The 20,876-nt window shown below is 47.3% G+C and overlaps 1 protein-coding gene across 2 annotated transcripts; it reads left to right on the forward strand.

Annotated features, from left to right (window-relative positions):
• The first annotated feature begins 3,283 nt into the window (after positions 1 to 3,283).
• LOC123070652 (lysM domain receptor-like kinase 3) lies at positions 3,284 to 8,469 on the forward strand. Of its 2 annotated transcripts, XM_044493941.1 has the most exons (11): positions 3,287 to 4,070; positions 4,973 to 5,047; positions 5,337 to 5,636; positions 6,176 to 6,321; positions 6,408 to 6,497; positions 6,598 to 6,703; positions 7,007 to 7,158; positions 7,274 to 7,371; positions 7,464 to 7,614; positions 7,767 to 7,874; positions 7,996 to 8,469. In XM_044493941.1, the coding sequence occupies exons 1-11, from the start codon at positions 3,452 to 3,454 to the stop codon at positions 8,158 to 8,160; spliced, it is 2,010 nt and encodes a 669-aa protein (XP_044349876.1). In that variant the 5' UTR covers positions 3,287 to 3,451; the 3' UTR covers positions 8,161 to 8,469. The 2 variants fall into 2 exon arrangements, with proteins under 2 accessions (XP_044349877.1, XP_044349876.1); XM_044493942.1 differs by lacking the exon at positions 5,337 to 5,636 and having other exon boundaries at positions 3,284 to 4,070.
• Positions 8,470 to 20,876: the final 12,407 nt, after the last annotated feature.

The following is a 20,876-nucleotide window of genomic DNA, read 5'->3' on the forward strand; positions in this document are numbered from 1 at the left end:
GCCTCAGTAGAGCTGCTTCTCAGGAGCTCTTCTATCTGTCCCGCATCGGCCAGTGCGGAGGCCACCCCCACAACTACGTCTGCATGCCGTTCGGCCTGCCAGGTGCGACTGCCTCGCTCCAGCGATGCATGCGTGGTGTCCTGGCATCTCGTGAAGCCAAGCGCCAGGCAGTTGTGATGGAGGAGGAGCCGGAGCCTCCGGAGCCTCCCGAGGCTCAGGAGCCTGCTGGCTCATGACGAGCAACTTCTGCGGCGCGCATCTCTAGCTACTTCAACACTTCTATCCTAATGGTGCCAGGTGATTTTTTAGTTTGTTCAGTTGAGGGCGCCCCAATGGTGCCATGAGTTTTGCATATGTTCGAGAGCAAATGGCGGTACATAAATCTTTGGAAGCGAGTGTCATTGAAAATATGAATCGATGGAAGAAAGGTTGATCAATGCTTTGTGAAATCTGAGAGGAACGAATCCTACAAAACAGAGCCTTTGAAAAGATTTGATTCAATAATACAAAGACTTTGAAATGATTTGTCTCAGAAACAAGAAGTGAAGTTCTCCTCAGACAATCGCTCATAAATTTCAGATCCATCTCGGACGTGTTTTCTCTTGCAAGTTAGATTCGCGAAGAATAAGAGAGCAAGAAAATCAAATTATTTCAAAGCATATCAAATCCATTTTGGAAAGACTTTCTCCTGTAAGTTAGATTATCAGGAATAACAAAAGCAAGACAAACAATTCAGTGAACATTTTGGTACGATTCCACCTGCAAAACAGATAGATAATGATAAGATTACATGGGGTTATTAACATTACATGCCGAGATGTTCACCAACACCACAACCGGTGCTATAAAAGTTCAACGACCGAACTAAAATAGTTCAAGACATGAATGAAAACCAAATGTTCAAAGAAGCAAATGGTGAATGAAAACCAAGCCCCTGGCAAAAGACTCGCACATAGACTATCGATGAACATCTCCCCCTTTTTGTCATAAGTCACAAGAAAGGGAACATGAGAACATGAGGAAGTACTCTTTTGAAGAACCAACAGAGCTAGAACTGATTGGGGAAACAGATCCAGCGGTAGTAGAAGCAGAAGTTTGAGCAGCAGCAGAGCTTTTGGCTTTGGCTTCAGGAGTATGAGATGATTTTCCTTCAAGATGCAGCACATCGGGGTAGTAGACATAAGTGACCTCAGTCTCATCTATTTCATCATCTGGTTCGAGAAATGGCATGTCAGTCGATTAAGTTCTCAGTGGCAGCACTAGAGTTTGTCTTCGCAAGTGCGGAACATCAAACATGTCTAGATAGTCATAATCTTTCTCGATGCCCTTGGCATGGAGCTTGTCTCGAGTGTAATGCTTCTGAAAAAGAGTCCAGGTGTGATTCTTATCTTCCTTTGCCAAAAGCAACGCTCAACGATCATAATTGTGCAATAGATTATTTTGATCATCATACGAACCTTCTTCTTTCGACCCAGCTTGATATGCTTCTCCAAAGTTTGTTGAGTTCGAAGGAATATCTCATACATCGATGGATTTTCATCCTTCGGGACTTCAACAACAGCCTATTTAACCTTCACTACATTAGCTGGAGCATCCCCTTAAGAAACATCATGAACTTTGTCTTTGCCATTGTCGTTGATAATTCGAAGAGTATCGCGAACAGGAGGGATGTAAGACTTCGGGATATAGGGCAAAAGTATTGCTTCCCAGTAATCTGCTCAATAGCATACTGAACCCATGGCGCACAAGGTTTCGGGGCTTGAGGGGCCTCAACAACATATGCCAAGTTCCAAATGAATAAGTCTGACAGGTCAAAACGAATTCCTATCGAGACGGCTTGAAGTGCATTTCGGACAATTCCTTCAATCTTGTCGGGCCTGTTGGTTGGGGTGATGGAGTTGCATAGAATATCGAATATGACCAAATTTTCATAGTTCAAGTTCTTCGGACTTGATTCATCATTGAAAGCGTCTCCAACGGACGGGCAACCAGTTTGTATGCGGTAGATAGCCGTTCCGTCCAATCCAGTCACGTTTCTTCGACATTGAACATTCGCGAAGACCGGGACATGACACGGGCGATGCTCTCAGGCGGCATGCCATTTCAATGCCATCTCCACTGACCGGCCGTGTTTGCTATGGGCCGCCATGAATGCGGCGCGGGAAGCGGAGGTGCAATGTCATGAGAGAGGGCCCGTGCATGGGAGGTGTTTTTGGGTGGGACCGAAGTGTCGTGTGTGTCCCTGGCGGCGTCGGACGCCCGCATACCTCCTCCTGATGTGCGTACGCTTCACGATTTTGAGGCAAATGTACGCGCCTTGGTTGGTCCAGATGTTTCCGGGCGTTTTAACGTGTGCGTTGGAGATGGTCTGAGTTTAGCAAATCTACCTTAATGGCAGAGATGGTGAAATGGAAAAAAATACTAGACGCACGGACGATTACAACCGTTTATAGGGAATCCTTCTAACTAATCTCTCTGCCCCCCTTGATTTTCAGGGGGTGTGGGCCCTTCCTCCCCCCCCCCCAATCCTTAGGCCTCGTTTGGTACGCGTGGTTTGGGGGGGGGGGATTCAAGCCGATATTCCTCGCGTGGCCCAGAACCCGCGGAAAACCCCGAGGGCCCGTTTGATAGGCGAGGTTACATGGGCCAAATCCCCTCAATCCCCCTTCGACCCACTTCCTCCCACGCGCTTCAGAACCCTCGAGGCCCCCCTCGAGGATTTGGTCGCTCGACTCACGCCGCTGCCCGACCCGAGACGCCGCCGCCGACTCCTCCCCAAGACGTCGCGCCGCTCGATGCTGGCGATCTCCTCCGGCGTAAGTCGTCGTCGCCCCTCCCCTCCCCTCCCCCAAGTCATGCTGTTCTGAGAAATCATGTTGTTACTGTGATATACCTTTCTATTCTGTAGCAAGATCTTAATACAATGTTTTCTTGTAAAGATAGCATTTTTAGATGTTTGCACTATCTTATCTAAATTTGGCAATCCCTGCCTACCAAATAAGTTTTTCATATGAAGGGAATTGTAGTTACAGAGGTTTGGGGGTTTCAAAGGGATTTGGGAGGATTGAGTGGAAGGAGAGGATTCACCAAATCCCCTCAAATCCCCACCACCCCAATCCTCTCAAATACACTTCTACCAAATGAGGCCTTAATACTAATGGTTCACGTCAACCAGTCCGTGAAACCCCGTAAAAATAATCCGTTATGTAGCTCGTGAAGTGGGGGCATTACGGGCCATTTCGCAGAAAAACAGTGATCTACCCGCCGCGACCACGCTTGCTTCTCTTCCTCTCCCGTGTCCTCTTGCTACAACGCCGCCCCGCAAAGTGCGCGTTGGTGACCCGACCACGCGAAGCATCCAGAGCTCTGCTCGCCACTGCCACCTCCATGCCCCAGCCCCACCACCACCATTTCTCCACCTCGAGTCCCCAACCCTAGCCAGCCGGCCCCAATGCCTACCCGCCGCCTCCTCCTCCTCCTGGCCCTCGCCTGCTCCGGCGGGGCCGCCGCCATCGATACCGCCCCCGGGAACGCCACCTCGTCGCCGCTCGGCTGCTCCGAGCTGTCCCGCGTCTGCACGGCATTCCTCGCCTTCCGGGCGGCCGGCAACGCCAGCGTGCTCCAGTCCATGTTCGACGCCTCGCCCGCCGACCTCACCTCCGACCCCGCCGCCAGCCCGGGCTACGCCTTCGTGCGCAAGAACTGCTCGTGCCTCGCCTCCCGCACTTACCTCGCCAACACCACCTACACTGTCCCCTTCGCGGTGCCCCTCAACGCCACCGCGGCCCAAGTGGCGGCCGCGGCGTACGCTGGCCTCGCCGTTCCGCCGCCGGGTGGGGCGCTTCAGCGGCCGCCGCGCCCCGGCGCTGTGGTGGCGCTCCACCTGATCTGCGGCTGCTCGTCCGGCCCCTGGAATTACCTTCTCAGCTACGTTGGCGCCGACGGCGACACTGTGGAATCGCTGTCGAGTAGGTTTGGGGCAAGCATGGACGCCATCGAGGCCGCCAACGGCATGCCCGGCCCCGACCCCATCACCACGGGGAAGGTGTACTACATCCCACTCAACTCGGGTGAGCCAATGTTCAGTGATCTTTGACATATTTACAGTTCCTTTAACTTCTGTCGGGTTGTCGTGTAGTAGTTGCAAGCATGTTTCTCTAATTAATTGATCGCTAAGGTTTTCCGATTCTTTCGATTATGAGTCTGTGCGTGCGAACAGAGGCTGCATATATCTTGTGTCTGCGCTGAATTGTCAACTGTTTCATGAAGAAGTTAGATTGTTTTGTGCCAAAACTGATATTTCTGACAGTGAAAATATTCTATACACTTGTGTGTTCTTTAGCGAGGTCAAATAGAACAGCTAGAACTGGGCGTGCACAGTTGATTTCCTTCTTTAGATGATTAGATCCATTCTAATAGGAACTTAAGAAGGTCTAGGAACGCGATGTTGACCTTGAATTGTACGAGGCAATATCGACGTTTTCAGCCAGCATATGTCTCCCACTTATTTTTCTAATTTTGCGGACTTAAGTTTATTTACTGTTATATACATTTAGTAGTATTATTTTCCTCATCTTGAAATAATTACGGTCATATTTGGTATCATCAACTTTCTTACTGTTCTTTGTTATTTCACTATAAAGAAAACTAGGTATGTAGGACCGGACTTCCGTGGAATCATAAAAGTCACATGATCACAAACATTGTCTTCTACATATGCTGCATAAAAGATGTACAATGGTGATTTTATTTCTGAGTTATTTTCCGTGTAACAAAAATCGTGTGATCAATTTTTTCTGTTCAGTGGAAACAACTTTTACAAAAGGCAAGTATCAGATTACAGATGTAATGAATTTACCTTCCTCTCCTCTACAGTGTAATGCAATTTTGAGGAAATTTTTAATTAATTTTATCATGGAAAATATCTGCTTCAATCTGTTTTTACTTAATTATTAGTGTATATAACGTGCAGTTCCTGGCCAGCCTTATGCTGCAATGTCTTCTGCCCCCGTTCCTGCACCAGCACCCACTCAAAATACTTTGCCAGGTACTTAATGTAATTCATTCCTTAATGTTTTGAGTAGCTTATTTCGATATTTCTGAATCTATGTTAGTATTGATGTTCATTTGCAATATTTGTGCCCTCATATAGTTGATCTTTCTTCTTCAGCACATTATTCATGTCATTATAAGACTGCTATAGTTCTCTTCTAGTATTGAATGTCAAAAAAATTATGCAAGTTAAAAATGTAAAATTTGGTAACTAGGAGTATTCTGATCAACATTTTTCTTATTGTAATAAAACTAACCAAGTATTCTATGACGTACAACTGCAGAAATATCAGATCATCATTCAGCAAAATTCCCTTATGGATGGGTTATTGGGGGCATGGGAGTTGCACTTGCTTTGATTGCTATTGCTCTCCTTGCACTTCTGATGTGCAAATCATTCCACTACAATCACCAAGGTTCAAATAACCAGAGAAAGAGTCCAAACCAGCCTATGCCTCATAATTTTCAACTACTTAAGAGTGGTAGTTTTTGTTATGGTTCTGGAAGATATTTCTGCTGCCAATTTGGCAATGAGAAGCAGTCAAGAAAGGGTAGTGGGGATAATCATATCAATGTTCCAAAAGGTCAGCACACCTTCTGTTAACCATACTTGGACTCTCATCATTATAACACTTCCGGAATATGGGTTTCACAAAGTTCATATCGTGTGGATATATTTGGTGACACTAAATGGAAGATAGTTTATATAAGTGGTATTTTATGAGTGACAGAATACTATTGGTAATGTAGTGACGTGCAACTCAAGTCCCTGATGGAGTCGTGTTAACCCGAGGGACTTCGTAGAACATCTGTGTCAGGGTTTTTATTTGCATCATGTGCGACCTGTCCTACAGTAGTTAGGCAAGCACACAACTTTCATTACCTGTTCAGTCACGCATGGCTTCAAGTAACCAAATACAAATGAGCATCTGTGCCCAAGTACTCTGTCCAAATAAGATCCCAAAAAACTAGAATGTTGGGATAGAAGTTCACAATTAATACCATTTTAATAACTTGGCATGACAAGCTATTGCTAGCACGGGCTAATTTAGATTACTTTTATTTTCCTTTTGTTCCTACCATACATAAGCTATTCTGACTAATCAGTTTATCTCTATCGCAGGTATGGTAGTAGACGTGTTTGATAGGGAAAAGCCTATTGTGTTTACATATGAAGAAATACTTGCATCGACCGATCTTTTTTCTGATGCAAATCTGCTGGGACATGGTACATATGGCTCTGTCTACTATGGGGTTCTTCGAGATCAGGTCTGGGATCCGAGGCTCGAAGCTGACCATTTTTATGGAATACTGGTCCTATGACATACCTTGCCAATAACAAATGATATTTACAGGAGGTCGCGATAAAGAGAATGACATCAACTAATACTAAAGAATTCATAGTAGAGATGAAAGTTCTTTGTAAGGTTCATCATGCTAGTCTGGTATGTCATTTTACAGTTCTCACAAAATGCTCAATCTAGGTTATATATTAAATATCTTGTTATGTTTTAACTTTAATTTGTGACCCATGTTTTGTCAAAGGTAGAGTTGATTGGCTATGCAGCAAGCAAGGACGAGCTGTTCCTGGTTTATGAGTACTCTCAAAAAGGTTCACTCAAAAACCATCTTCATGATCCTCAAAGCAAAGGTATACTGTTATCTGGTACTTGTTTTATGTAAGGTTAGTTAACCTTAGATATTGTGACTTCTTCATAAGGTATTTATAAATTTACCAATGTGTAACCCCTACCTTTGGCGTTTAACTGTGCAAACTTTCACATGTACTGGTTCCAGCACCTTTGACATTGTATTTTACCTTCAAATAACTTCTGCAAGCTTACTGCTTGAGGGCTGTTTAGCTTGATTTTTACTGCTAATTTGTTTTTGTAGCCTTATTTATACTTTTTCGCACACAGTTATCATTATTGATTTATGTTATTTAATCTTCCAGGTTACACACCACTTTCTTGGATTTATAGGGTCCAAATTGCTCTTGATGCTGCTAGAGGACTGGAGTACATTCATGAGCACACAAAAGATCATTATGTTCATAGAGACATCAAATCAAGTAACATCTTGCTCGATGGTTCTTTCAGAGCGAAGGTTAATTGTTGATTTCACATTTTTCTTGCATCAGTTATACCAGTTTATAGATTTTTCTTGCATCAGTTATACCAGTTTATAGACTGACACAGAATGACATTCTCTGTGTCTGTAGATTTCAGATTTTGGTCTTGCAAAACTGGGAGTAAGGTCCAATGATGCAGAGGCTTCCGTTACCAAAGTTGTGGGTACTTTTGGTTATTTGGCCCCGGAGTAAGCACGCCTTGCTGGTCGGCTGGCTCTGGTTTAAGAAAAAATAAATTGACTGTAGTTTTGATATCTGCCATATTTCGTTGTTCTTGTAGATACCTGCGGGACGGCCTGGCAACTGCGAAATGCGATGTTTATGCTTTCGGGGTAGTACTTTTTGAGTTAATATCTGGAAAGGAGGCGATTACAAAGGCAGACACAGTTGGTGCAAGTTCAAACTCTGAAAGGCGTTCCTTGGCATCAGTTGTAAGTTCTCTAACTTGTACACAAGCAGTCATCGAATCTACAGCTTGTGGGTTTGGAATTATCTCGTTATCCAAGGTTTACATGGTATTTCGTCGACTTCTTTTTACACTTTGAATCCAAAAGATCTGAGCTGCTTTGGTTTGACTGGGCAGATGTTGACTGCACTAAGGAATTGTCACGATCCAGCATGTGTGGGGAGCTTGAAAGACTGTATTGACCCTAATCTGATGGATCTGTATCCTCATGACTGCATATACCAGGTATGTCCAGTTAGCCACTAAACAACACTAGATAGCCTTTTGCCTGCACATTTCACATCACCTTTGCTTCAAATCTAAATCTGTCGCTCTCAGCGCTCTAAATTATCTTTCCCTTGTAAAGATGGCTATGCTCGCGAAACAATGCGCTGATGAAGATCCTGTTCTACGGCCGGACATGAAGCAGGCAGTGATCACCCTGTCGCAGATACTGCTGTCGTCCATCGAGTGGGAGGCGACGCTGGGTGGGAACAGCCAAGTGTTCAGTGGTCTTGTGGCCGGGAGGTGATGATCCATCCTGTATGGCTTGCTTGCTCGCTGCTCTGTGCTCTTCGTGTGTTCTCCTTCCTCTGATCTGCCTGAGAGTATTCTCCCATGCATATTGTTGTCCTAAATTTCACTGGCCCCTTGTCCAGTCGAGCAAGTTGAGAGTATCGAGCACAGTGAGATATATATGTCGTGGTTGGTCATACAGAATGTAACTATGCATGTATACCTGAGCGCTTCTTCCAGTGTTACTTCGCTTGCTGTGCTGAATCGCTCCTGGTTACTGCTTGTCTTTTCTCTCATTTTGGAAAATGTCGTCTATTGATTCAAATAGAATGTGAGCCTCGGCCGTACCTGGTGTTGCCCAACAGTGACTAGCTTCCATCTAAGGAAGTGAATATCGAGATACATCTTCGTGCCATCAACTTGGTGTCAAAGCTCTTATATAGAGTAGGTCTTCGCTCTTTCTTCAGTCAGATTAGTCACTGCCACTGGTGCATTGCCGTTGGGAATGGAGAATCCAACAATCCCAACTTTCACCATTCGAGAAGCTATGCAACGGTTGTGCAAGCAATTTTGCACAAGTTGTTTCTTTTGTTTATACTGATGGCAGCCGATCACCTTCCGGTTTCCTGCCCCATTCTTTTCAGTGATGTGTAGTATCTAATGTGTATGCCGTTCGTAAAATCAGCCCCCTGCTTTAACAAGTTGGCTGAGAGCGGTTGTAATGCTGATTCTTGTTCTGAGTTGGCAAAGTTAGGCACCAAAAAGGTCTCACGCTGTAATGATTTTTGAAGGAAAGGAATCACATTCCATCGAGTATTCCGTCGACAGAGTTGCAATAAAGCTAAGACTGCCTTTGAGGTTGGGGGCTGCGTACGTTTGGTGCTACACCACCGCCGCCACCACCTAGTGCCCTGAGATGTGAAAATTACAACTTCCAATTGATAGATCGGGGCCTTCATGCACACCTCTTGACGATGCTATGGACCTAGGACAGGGTCATAGGCCTGACCTATACGCCCTATCTAAGGTCACTATCCTAGAATCAAGAACATTCAAAGTATAATAAGAGATACCGACTAAAGTAACCATGGAGTACAATCCACTCGACCAGTTACCCCACTCGGATACCCCCAATTTCACTTGATAACATTCAAAGTATAGTAAGAGATACCGACTAAAGTAACCATGGAGTACAATCCACTCGACCAGTTACCCCACTCGGATACCCCCAATTTCACTCGACCAAGAATTTGACCTACAAGAAACCACTCGGAGTACAGAAGACCTAGAGTCACTCAGGATGGCAATGGTCAGGCGTTCACTCTGTAGTCTTAAAGATCATTAATAGCACTTTACAGCTGGCGTTACCAATAACACCCTGTCTTAATGTACATCGGACCCTGTAACGGGAGACGGCTGGAGTCCTGGCGCACTCTATAAAAGCCACCCCCCTCCTCTGGGATAAGGGTTCGCACCCCTTGTAACACACACACACCCATATTCCAGTCGACCGCCTCAGGGCACCGAGACGTAGGGCTTTTACCTCCTTCGAGAGGGGGCTGAACTCGTAAACTCGTGTGTACAATCTCGCCATAGCCAGGGCCTTGCCTCCTCATACGTACCCCTACTCTTACTGTCAGACTTAGTACCACGACAGTTGGCGCCCACCGTGGGGCAAAGCGTCTTGGCAACTTCCGGTGAGGTTGCATTTTTTCCGATCTTCATCAACATGGTTTCCAGCGGTGGTTTGGTCGTGGGCCGCGAGTTTCGACTCGGCGCGCTCACTTTCGTCACTGACGACTCTGCCTGGCTCTAAGAAGCCCCCCTCGATGTCGAGGCTCTTCCGATCCGCGGGGCGTCGCATTTCAGCGCGAGTGCCTGCGGCGTTCTTCTATGACAGCCATCGACTCCGTATCGGTCGGCCCTCGCATCATCCGCTCACTCCGCTGGACGCCGCCGCAAGCGATCCGTTCGGTCGCGGCTCCAGCGGTGGGTAAAGCATGCGGTGGCCCGCCAGACGGCCACCCCTCAAGTCGTGGCGATCGAGCCCGACGAATTTCTGTGTGGACTAGTCGACCCGTTAACTGGCTCTGCGGATACTCTTTTCAAGCGCAGGAGCAGCGACCCCGCAGCAGAAGTTCTCATGGTTGACTCCCATCGCAGCCCATCCGGGTTTCGCCGCAACGGCGACAACGACGACGGTGACGGCCCGTCGTACGACCACGATGAGTACGACCCCCAACCTCTCAATTCACCGCAGAGGGAAGAGTTGCACCGCCGCAACGTGGATGCGCTCCAAACCCCCATCGTGGGGGAGGCTGCCGAGGCTCGGGCCTTGGAGGCTGCGCGCCTGACCACGTTGGCTGAGCGCGCGCGTCTGGAGAACCTCCAGCATTCTCTTGACTAATGCGCCCGTCGACTGATCCCCGAGTCCAGTCGACGACAACGACAATTGTTTCCGCCTGAACCCCAGGTATACCGCACTCTGATCCAGAATCTTACAGCTGCTGCACGTATAGCAGAGTCTATTCAGCCATCCCGTTCAGAAGCTGGAAGAGGTTTGGAGCAGATCCGAGCGTTGCTCCGGGCAACAGGAGAGCAAAACTCCGTTGTTTCTCAGTCGCGCAACAGGATCCACAGCAGGTCAGGTGAGGGCAGATACAGTTCAGTCGGCACACAGTCCTGGGTCGCCTTTGCTACATGAAGATCATGATCGCCGTCGAGATCGGCACCTGGGAAGAGCTCGTGGAGAGTTTGATCGTGAGTATGCCCATGACAACCACCGTTGAGCACCTTCGCCCACTTCGAGGGACGGGTCATACGCGCCCCGGCGGTATGACGACAGGCGCCCGTATGGTAATGACCGCAGAATTCGAGTCGACCCAAGAGAGTCTGGGTTCGACGCAAGGTCAATCCTTGTACAAGGTTTGGTCGACAGGAACAAAGCATACAGAGAAGGGTTGGATAGAGATCGGCCTAGTGGAAGCAGAGTGCACGTTTCCGGCCCCGAGTGCTTCGGAAGAGCCATCCGAGCCGCTGAGATCCCTCACAACTTCAGGTTGGCGACGGGTGTAAGTAAGTTCACCGGAGAGTAGAAGCCTGACACTTGGTTGGAAGATTACCGAGTGGCTTTGCACATTGGTGGTGGTGACGATGAGGTGGCCATGAAACACCTCCCTTTGATGCTTGAGGGTTCTGCCAGAGCCTGGCTGAGTCAGTTGGCCCCTGGGAGCATTTTCAGTTGGTCTTAGTTGCGACCTCGTACTCGCCTAAGTTAAAAAACTATTTCGAGTGGAGAGCAATCCTCCCATTCAAAGGCCTAGCTGCGACCCCGTGCTCGCCTAAGTCACAAAGATCCTCTGAGCTGCATCACAAGTACAACGTCCGCTCCATCCTGATCCGCAAGGATGACGAGGTGCCACTCGAGCACGTTGTCGGAGTTGTGTCACAAGTACAACGTCCGCTCCGATTGAGAAGTCAAGTTCCACTCGGAATTTAAAAAGATCTAAAAGTGGTAAAGGCAAAGCCACCATATTCAAGGAAAAACCAAGTTCAGATAATCCCAACAAAGTTCAGAACCATGGGCGGAAGCACTCATGCATCAGGCTTGAAAGAGTTTAATGGTTACAAAATCACTCGGCATTCCGAGGCAAATAAAGGTGAGGCATAAAGTTTGTTCACTCGACAAGTGAAGGGCTTGCTGGCTCGACGAAGGTGTCAAGGTCGATGCTGTCTGCAATGCGAGTGGCAGCATCGATGAAGGTCTCCATGAAGGACTAGAATTGGAGCTTCTTGGTGTTGGCAACCTTGAGAGCCGCCAGCTTGTCTTCTTTGACCTCCTTGCAATGGACTCGGACCAAGGACAGATCCACATCGGCGCCACAGCGAGCAGACGACTTCTTCCACTCTTGCACTCGACCAGGGATTTCTTTGAGTCGAGTCATCAGGGACTCGAGATCATTCTAGAACTCCACTTGAGGCCAGAGCTCTATGTCAATCCGTGACGCCGCCGCTTTCAGACGAGCAAGGTAATCCACAACACTGTCAAGACAAGACTCCAAGCGCAACATGTTCATCGCAACTTCATCCTTGATGGGAGAGTTTATGGGGTCTAGATACGTCTTGATCCGCCCATTATCTGCCTCGAAGTCTTGATAGAATTCTGCACACCCGGAAAAATGGCGAGTCGGCAGTTATATGATGAGTCAACAGTAGCAAATCAGTCGGACAAGAGAAAGTACCTTCAAGCTTCAGGAGCATCTTCTCACCGAGTCTTCCCAGATAAGCCTCCAGTTCACCCTTCTTTTGAGTGAGATCTCCAACCTTGTCGGACAGGGTCTCCTTGTCCTTCTTCAGCTTCGCAACTTCTTTGTTGGCTTTGGTAGCAGCAGTCTTCATTTGGACATTTTCCTCTTCTAACTTGCTGACTGAAGCCAGCTTCTTATCGGCAAGTTTCTCTCGCGCCTCCCTCTGTGCTGCAACAAGGTCAAGGTCCTTCTGCTCCAGAGCCCGCTTAATTTTGACTAAAGAAATAACATTCTTCAGACGAGCTTGGAGTTGACGATTTTCACTATGCACATCTGTTCGAGTGGAGTCACTCGGTTCAAAAGACTAAAAGGGAAAACTGTAAGGTGGACAGTCGGCGAGTTATTACCTCCCATAGCAGCAGCATCATCCTTGGCCTTCTGAAGATTCTTCTTGGCCAGCTCCAGATCAAGGTTGAGGCTGATCTGCTTCTTCTCCAACTCAGCAAATTGGGCCCCAAGCTCACAAGATTTCTACGGTCAGCAAATAAGACGCGTCAGTCAACAGAAACAAAAGTTAATCACAGCAAAAAGTGTTCTAAAACTACTACCGAATCAAACATTCAATAGTAGTCCCGGGACTACACCCAATGGGTGCACTTGGCATGCCCCCACTGGTCCAGTTTACCACTCGGCATGGTCTTCCTAGCACGAGTATGTATATAAAAAAAGAGATTCTCATACCCCGACCAACTGCCCGCAGTCGACCGCGGTCTCGGGGACTACACCCAGTGGGTGCACTCTGCGTGCCCCCACTGGTCTGGATCCCACTCGGTTCAATTATTCCGCCGAGTGAAAAAACTATGAAGAGACATTCAACAAAGACCCCCGCCAAATCAAACATTTGACGGCGTTCTCGGGGACTACACCCAGTGGGTGCACTTTGCGTGCCCCCACTGGTTCAGAGATACACTCAACTCAACTTGGTCAACTCAAGTGGAAGAACTATTCAGCAAAAATTTAAAACACCCAGTGGGTGAATGGATGTAAAGTGCAGACCCATGATAGATGCACATAAATGGTTCCAAAACTCTCATCCATGGACATCTTACGGATAATGAATTAGCAGCTTACAACTAACATATCATAGTAGGGCAAAAATCAAACTGAAAGATTAGTCGGAAATCAACTAACCTTGACATTAATTTGCAGAGCAGAGCTGGCATTATAGGCAGCCTTGCTAGCCTCATGCACCACCTTCATCTGCTCCATCATAAAGCCTGCTTGGAGTATGGCTTCCTTGGCAGCACCCACCGGGTCATCTGGGGTATGATGAGCAGCAAAGAGCGGTGTTGGTAGAGCAGTCGGAGCAATCACAGGATCTGAGGCATGGAGTTGCGCGAACAAAGCAGGGACTTGAGCAATCGACGCTGAACGACGGTCAGTCGACACAGGATTGGCAAAAGAAACAGAGGCCCGAATTGGATCTCCAGATCGCTGGACCACTGTTTCCGGTGCTGATGTCGACTGAAGCACCTGGCTGACAAGCGTTCTCCTGCTTGAAGTCCTGCCGCTCCTTCCCGTATTCTTCTGAGGCACTTCTTCTTCGCCGTTTGGAAGTTCAATGATGTCTTGTGGGGCTGCACAAAATTTAGCCATATGAGCTCAGTCGATCGACAGTCCAACCGACAAAATAAGCACAAGATTGAAGAATCTTACCCTCTTTGGAAGTAGCCCCGTCTTCAGTTTCTTCATCATCTTGAGCCTTGTCAATGTCCATGTAGGTCCCAGAAGTTGCAACACTAAAAGATTCAAAACTCACTTGGTCAAGCAGAAGTATGAGTCGACAGTAAAATACAGAAAGACAAAACACTTACGAAGAAGCGACGAGAACGTCCATATTGACCCTGGGCAAGGTCTTTCGAGGCTTCGAAGGGACAACCTTGGGCTGCTTGGCGACCTTTTCATACGGCTTCAGAGTCGAAGTCTGAGTGCGTTTATGCACTTGTGTGCTTGGAGGAGCCGCCTTGTTGCACCCACCTGCATGATCGTGAGACTATTTGGATCGGCGCTCTGTGCGGGGTGGTGAGTCGACCTCTTCTTCATCATCCAACTCATCACTCTCTTCATCGTCGTCATCGTCGGGGGATTGCCAGTCGGTACTCTTGTCCGCGCTCTCCGCTCCCTCCTGGGCTTGCTCCCCGTTCGGCATCGAGTACATCTCAGTATAAATCTGCAAAGCAAGAAGCTAAACAAACATTAGTCGGATTCAAAGACGGTTGCAAGTCAGAATGAAAAGACACTCGGTAATAAGGATCAGACCTTGTCCGACTGACTTTCGGCGTTGATAGGGACAACTCTTCTAGACCCCCTGGGGTTGTCTTTGTTTCCAGTAATGCCCTTCAGCCACTGGGCCACCATCTCATCGGCGATCTCCTCTGGGTGGACCCGAGCGGTGTCATTGGAGCCCGAATACATCTACATTGGATGATCGCAAGCTTGGAGTGGCTGGATGCGTCGACTGAGAAACACTTCCAGTAAATCCATGCCAGTCACGCCCTCACAGACCAATTGGACTACCCGCTTGACTAGCATGTTCACCTCTACTTTCTCCGCTACAGACATGATCAATGAAGAAGGTTGCTGGACTCGATCTAGGGTGAAGGGAGGAAGACCGATCGACTGACTGGGAGTCAGAATGTCTTGGCAGTAGAACCAGGTCGACTGCCACCCCCTAACCGACTCGGGAAGCATCATAGGGGGGAAAGTACTCCTAACCCTCATCTGAATCCCTAAACCCCCGCACATTCGAATCACGTGTGTCCTCTCATCAGTCGGATTCGCCTTCTTCACAGATTGGGAATGACAAGTAAAGATATGTTTGAATAGACCCCAGTGCGGTCTACAACCCAAGAAGTTTTCGCACAGAGAAACATATGCAGCAAGGTATGTGATAGTGTTGGGAGAGAAATGGTGAAGTTGGGGACCGAAAAAGTTCAAGAAACCTCGGAAGAAAGGATACGGAGGCAGAGAGAAACCACGGTCGACATGGGTTGCGAGGAGGACGCACTCACCCTCCCGTGGCCGAGGCTCGATCTCGTCCCCCGGCAGTCTCTAAGACTCGTCAATGATCAAGTCCGTGGCGGCCAGATCCTCCAGATCTTCTTTCCGGAGCATGGTCTGAATCCAGTCCCCCTAGATCCAGCCAGGCGGCAATTCGGACCTCGGCGACGACCCCGACTCATCTTCTTGCCCTTCACTGTCGCTGTCGCCTTCTTCACGCGCTCCAGGACCGCCGTCTTGTCCTTGACCATTGTGGCGGACTGCGCACGGGCGGGACGGCGGTGTCGAGAGTGGAGGAGGACGCAGTGGAGAAGCAGAGGAAGAGGAAGGGGAATGGGGCGCACTGTGCAAATGCATCGGCCTCAACGCCTTTTATGAGCCTACTTCCGAGTGGCTGATGCATGGGCCCGAGCAATCCTGTAAAATCTCGCAACAGTCGTGCGCCCGATACATGGCGAAAAAGGTGGCACAAGAATCGAGGCGCCCCTGTCTATCCATCCCATTTACTGCGGCGCGCTGCGTCTCGCGCGCTTCCCCAAAGTTTTGAATCACGTGAGATCCCGAAACCGCAGGAACCAATCGCGCCGAAGATTTCGCACCATATCAACACGCGAAGACTGCCAGTGTAAGTTCACTTGACGACATGTAAATCGATCAAGGCGACTGAAATGAAGTCGAAGTTTCAGCATGATTCTCGAAATCAGTAAGAATGCCTATGAAGCATAAGACTCAATACAAGATCAACTTCAACTCTCTTTTCACTCGGACCTTAATCCATTCGGGGGCTAATGACTATGCTATGGACCTAGGGTAGGGTCATAGGCCTGATCTGTACCCCATACCCAAGGTCACTACCCTAGAATCAAGGACATTCAAAGTATAGCAAGAGATACCGACTGAAGTAACCATGGAGTGCAATCCACTCGACCAGTTACCCCACTCAGATACCCCATATTTCACTCGACCAAGATAAAGTCATTCGACCATACAAGAAACCACTCGGAGTACAGAAGACCTAGAGTCACTCAGGATGACAACGGTCAGGTGTTCACTCTGTAGTCTTAAAGATCATTAATAGCACTTTATAGCTCGCGTTACAAGTAACACCCTGTCTTAATGTACATTGAACCCTGTAACAGGAGATGACTGTGGTCCTGTGGCACTCTATATAAGCCACCCCCTCCTCTGGGACAAGGGTTCGCACCCCCTGTAACACACACCCATATTCCAGTCGACCGCCTCAAGGCACCGAGACGTATGGCTTTTACCTCCTCCGAGAGGGACCTGAACTCGTAAACTCGTGTGTACAATCTCACTGTAGCCAGGGCCTTGCCTCCTCATATGTACCCCCTACTCTTACTGTCAGACTTAGTACCACGACACCTCCATCGACAGAGAGGAGACTGGCAGTCTACCGGCGGAGGGCCTGGGCTGCCTATGTTTACGGCATCTTCAATGCTAGCTCCTAAAATAGACACACTATTTATCCGCGTACCACGTCCGGACATGTCTCCCTCCTCCCCGCCTCTCCTCAAGGTTGCTTCTGGTTTGGGGAAAATGAATATGCGGATTGACCTGTAGATGTTTAGGGGTCTCCGTTAAAGAAATAATCTCTTATTTAACACTATCTTAAAATTGAATTTCCTATTTAGCGCTGACAAAATATTTCATCCTTATCTAACATCGACTCTAAATTTTATTCCTAATATAACACATCCGTCAACTTTTTGAGTTGACAGTGTCAAATGACATTTGAAATTGACAATACTACCCTTGGCACTAGTATATTATCAAAAATTCCACTATTTTTTCTCTGGTGCCCCTATTTTGTTGGTTTTAGAATGCTAAAACAAATCACAGGAGGGCTGCACACGTACGTGCAAAGCTAGCTCAAAGAAGCAAGCAAGCTATAACTGCTTGATTGATCTTGCATGGGAATACTGAACACACGTCTAGTTGGAAGCATGCGTACGTGACGCACGTACATGTGAAAGGCTAGCTTGTTGGATCTATCAACTCGGCTATCTCTGCCGGCACGAATGCAAACACAACAAGGACGTGTTTGGTTGCCTGCATATGGCCCAGCCTGGCCCGCGCGGAAAGAAGTTGGCATGTTTGGTTGCCTGCGTTTACTGTGCAGCCCGCATCACACGAAACTTAAAGCACGTCCATGCCAAAACGAGGGGAAAGGCCCGAATCGGCTGTAGCTCGCGAGCCTGGCTCCGGAGAGGCAGGGGAGGGTGACGCGCTTCTCTCCTCGTGCGAGTAGGGAGATGGCGCGAGCTCGCCCGCATCACCAAAAAAATCGGCGGGAGGATTTCAGCTCACCTCCTGCCGAGTCCACCCCTATTTAGCCCCTCCCTCACCGCCCCAACTCCCGCCACCATTCTCCCTCCATTCAAGATTTCCCGCCGACACGCATCGGTACTGACGAGCAGGTAAGCGGCGCATCTTCATTGGCCGGCGGTCCACGGTGTCGGCGCTCCTTCACCGACCGGCGTTGATCTTCCACGATCGTCCCCCCTCGTCCTCGAGCTGCAGCCATGGCCTCTGTGAGTTCAATCCCCCTTTCTCTCTATTCTTTCTAGCTAGATCTGAGCTGCAACTAGGGTTTGATCTAGATGCATGGTTGATTAGTGGTCTAATCTGTGAACTGATATGGTTGATTGCTATGCTGCGGTTGCAATTAGTGGTAGGGCTAGATGTTCAAGCATGTGGTAGGCTAGATTAGTAGTAGAGTTTGAAGTTGAACCTTGTGCTTGTGTTGATTCATGCTTAGATATGTGCTTTGTAGCTATTGGTGGTCCATTTGTAGCATGGTGTTTGTTGTAGATGTATGTTCATGCTCATAGATTGTCCGGTATGCTTAGTATGATAGTGATGAACCATATGTTCTTAGTATGATAGTGATGAAGCATGTGCTTACTATGATAGTGATGAACCATGTACATGTATGCTCCTGCTTATTGTCAATGTGTGCTATGATTGTAGGACATGATCACGCAGACGCAAGATCTTAGTCAGGCCCTTGTCCTGTCCGATGATGTCTACTACACAACCTTCTTCTTGTAGACGTTGTTGGGCCTCCAAGTGCAGAGGTTTGTGGGACAGTAGCAAATTTCCCTCAAGTAGATGACCTAAGGTTTGTCAATCCGTGGGAGGCGTAGGATGAAGATGATCTCTCTCAAGCAACCCTGTAACCAAATAGCAAAGAGTCTCTTGTGTCCCCGACACACCCAATACAATGGTAAATTGTATAGGTGCACTAGTTCGGCGAAGAGATGGTGATACAAGTGCAATATGGATGGTAGATAAAGGTATTTGTAATCTGAAATTATAAAAACAGCAAGGTAACTAATGATAAAAGTGAGTGTAAACGGTATTGCAATGGTAGGAAACAAGGCCTAGGGTTCATACTTTCACTAGTGCAAGTTCTCTCAACAATAATAACATAGATAGGTCATATAACAATCCCTCAATATGCAACAAAGAGTCACTCCAAAGCCACTAATAGCGGAGAACAAACGAAGAGATTATGGTAGGATACGAAACCACCTCAAAGTTATCCTTTCTGTTCTATCTATCCAAGTGTTCGTAGTAAAATAGCATGAAGCTATTCTTTTCGCTCAATCTATCATAGAGTTCATACTAGAATAACACCTTAAGACACAAATCAACCAAAACCCTAATGTCACCTAGATACTCCATTGTCACCTCAAGTATCCGTGGGCATGATTATACGATATGCATCACACAATCTCAGATTAATCTATTCAACCAACACAAAGTACTTCAAAGAGTGCCCCAAAGTTTCTACCGGATAGTCAAGACGAAAACGTGTGCCAATCCCTATGCATAGATTCCCGAGGTCACGAAACCCGCAAGTTGATCACCAAAACATACATCAAGTGGATCACGTGAATATCCCATTGTCACCACAGATAAGCACGGCAAGACATACATCAAGTGTTCTCAAATCCTTAAAGACTCAATCCGATAAGATAACTTCAAGAGGAACACTCAATTCATCACAAGAGAGTAGAGGGGGAGAAACATCATAAGATCCAACTATAATAGCAAAGCTCGCGATACATCAAGATCATGCCATAGAGAGAACACAAGAGAGAGAGAGATCAAACACATAGCTACTGGTACATACCCTCAGCCCCGAGGGTGAACTACTCCCTCCTCGTCATGGAGAGCGCCGGGATGATGAAGATGGCCACCGGTGAGGGATCCCCCCTATGGCAGGGTGCCGGAATGGGCTCCCGAGAGGTTTTTGGTGGCTACAGAGGCATGCGGCGGCGGAACTCCCGATCTATCTTCGTTTTTGATGGTCTTAGGGTATATGGGAATATATAGGCGAAAGAAGTGGGTCGGGGGAGCCACGAGGGACCCACGAGAGTGGAGGGCGCGCCTAGGGGGGTGGGCGCCCCCCTATATCGTTGCCTCCTCAACGCTTCCCTGGCTTGCACTCCAAGTTCCTGGATTGCTTCTGTTCCAAAAATAACTTTTCCGAAGGTTTCATTCCGTTTGGACTCCGTTTGATATTCCTTTTCTTCGAAACACTGAAATAGGCAAGAAAACATCAATATGGGCTCGGCCTCCGGTTAATAGGTTAGTCCCAAAAGTAATATAAAAGTGTATAATAAAGCCCATAATCATCCATAACATATAATAATATAGCATGAATGCTTCATAAATTATAGATACGTTGGAGACGTATCAGCATCCCCAAGCTTAATTCCTACTCGTCCTCGAGTAGGTAAATGATAAAAGAATGAATTTATGAAGTGTGAATGCTAGCAGGTGCATAAGTTTGATCAATGATAATTTCAATCACCTTTTCTAGCATGATTATAAGTCATAACAATAGTTCATCTCATAAAACTTTTCAAGATCAAGTAACAAACCATTCACATGTTAAAGCATAGACCAAAAGCTAGCAAACTTCATTCTCAGTCATCAAACAATTGCACTTCATATTATTTTCAGGAAGGGTCTATGTCAGAGCTTTGATTTAGAAAACTCCACATACTCAACTATCATATAGTCTACTACAATTGCTAACACTCACGCAATACTTGTGGTTATGGAGTTTTAATCAGACACTGAGAAACATAGAGGCTTATGGTGTTGCCTCCCAACGTATTCACCTTTGGGTGATGTCAACAATAATAGTTCATGCTAACTTACATCCAATTGGATATATATATCAGGATCTTTCCAACACGAGGTGCTTGATAAAAATAAAAAAGGGAAAGGTGAAGATCACCTTGACTCTTGCATAAAAGTAAAAGATAGGCCCTTCACAGAGGGAAGCAGGGATTTGCAGAGGTGCCAGAGCTCAATTTTGAAATAGAGATAAATAATTTTGAGAGGTATGATCTCATTGTCAACATAACAACCAAGAGTTCCCAATATC

Source organism: Triticum aestivum, chromosome 3B (genome assembly GCF_018294505.1).
Source record: "Triticum aestivum cultivar Chinese Spring chromosome 3B, IWGSC CS RefSeq v2.1, whole genome shotgun sequence".
NCBI lineage: Eukaryota > Viridiplantae > Streptophyta > Magnoliopsida > Poales > Poaceae > Triticum > Triticum aestivum.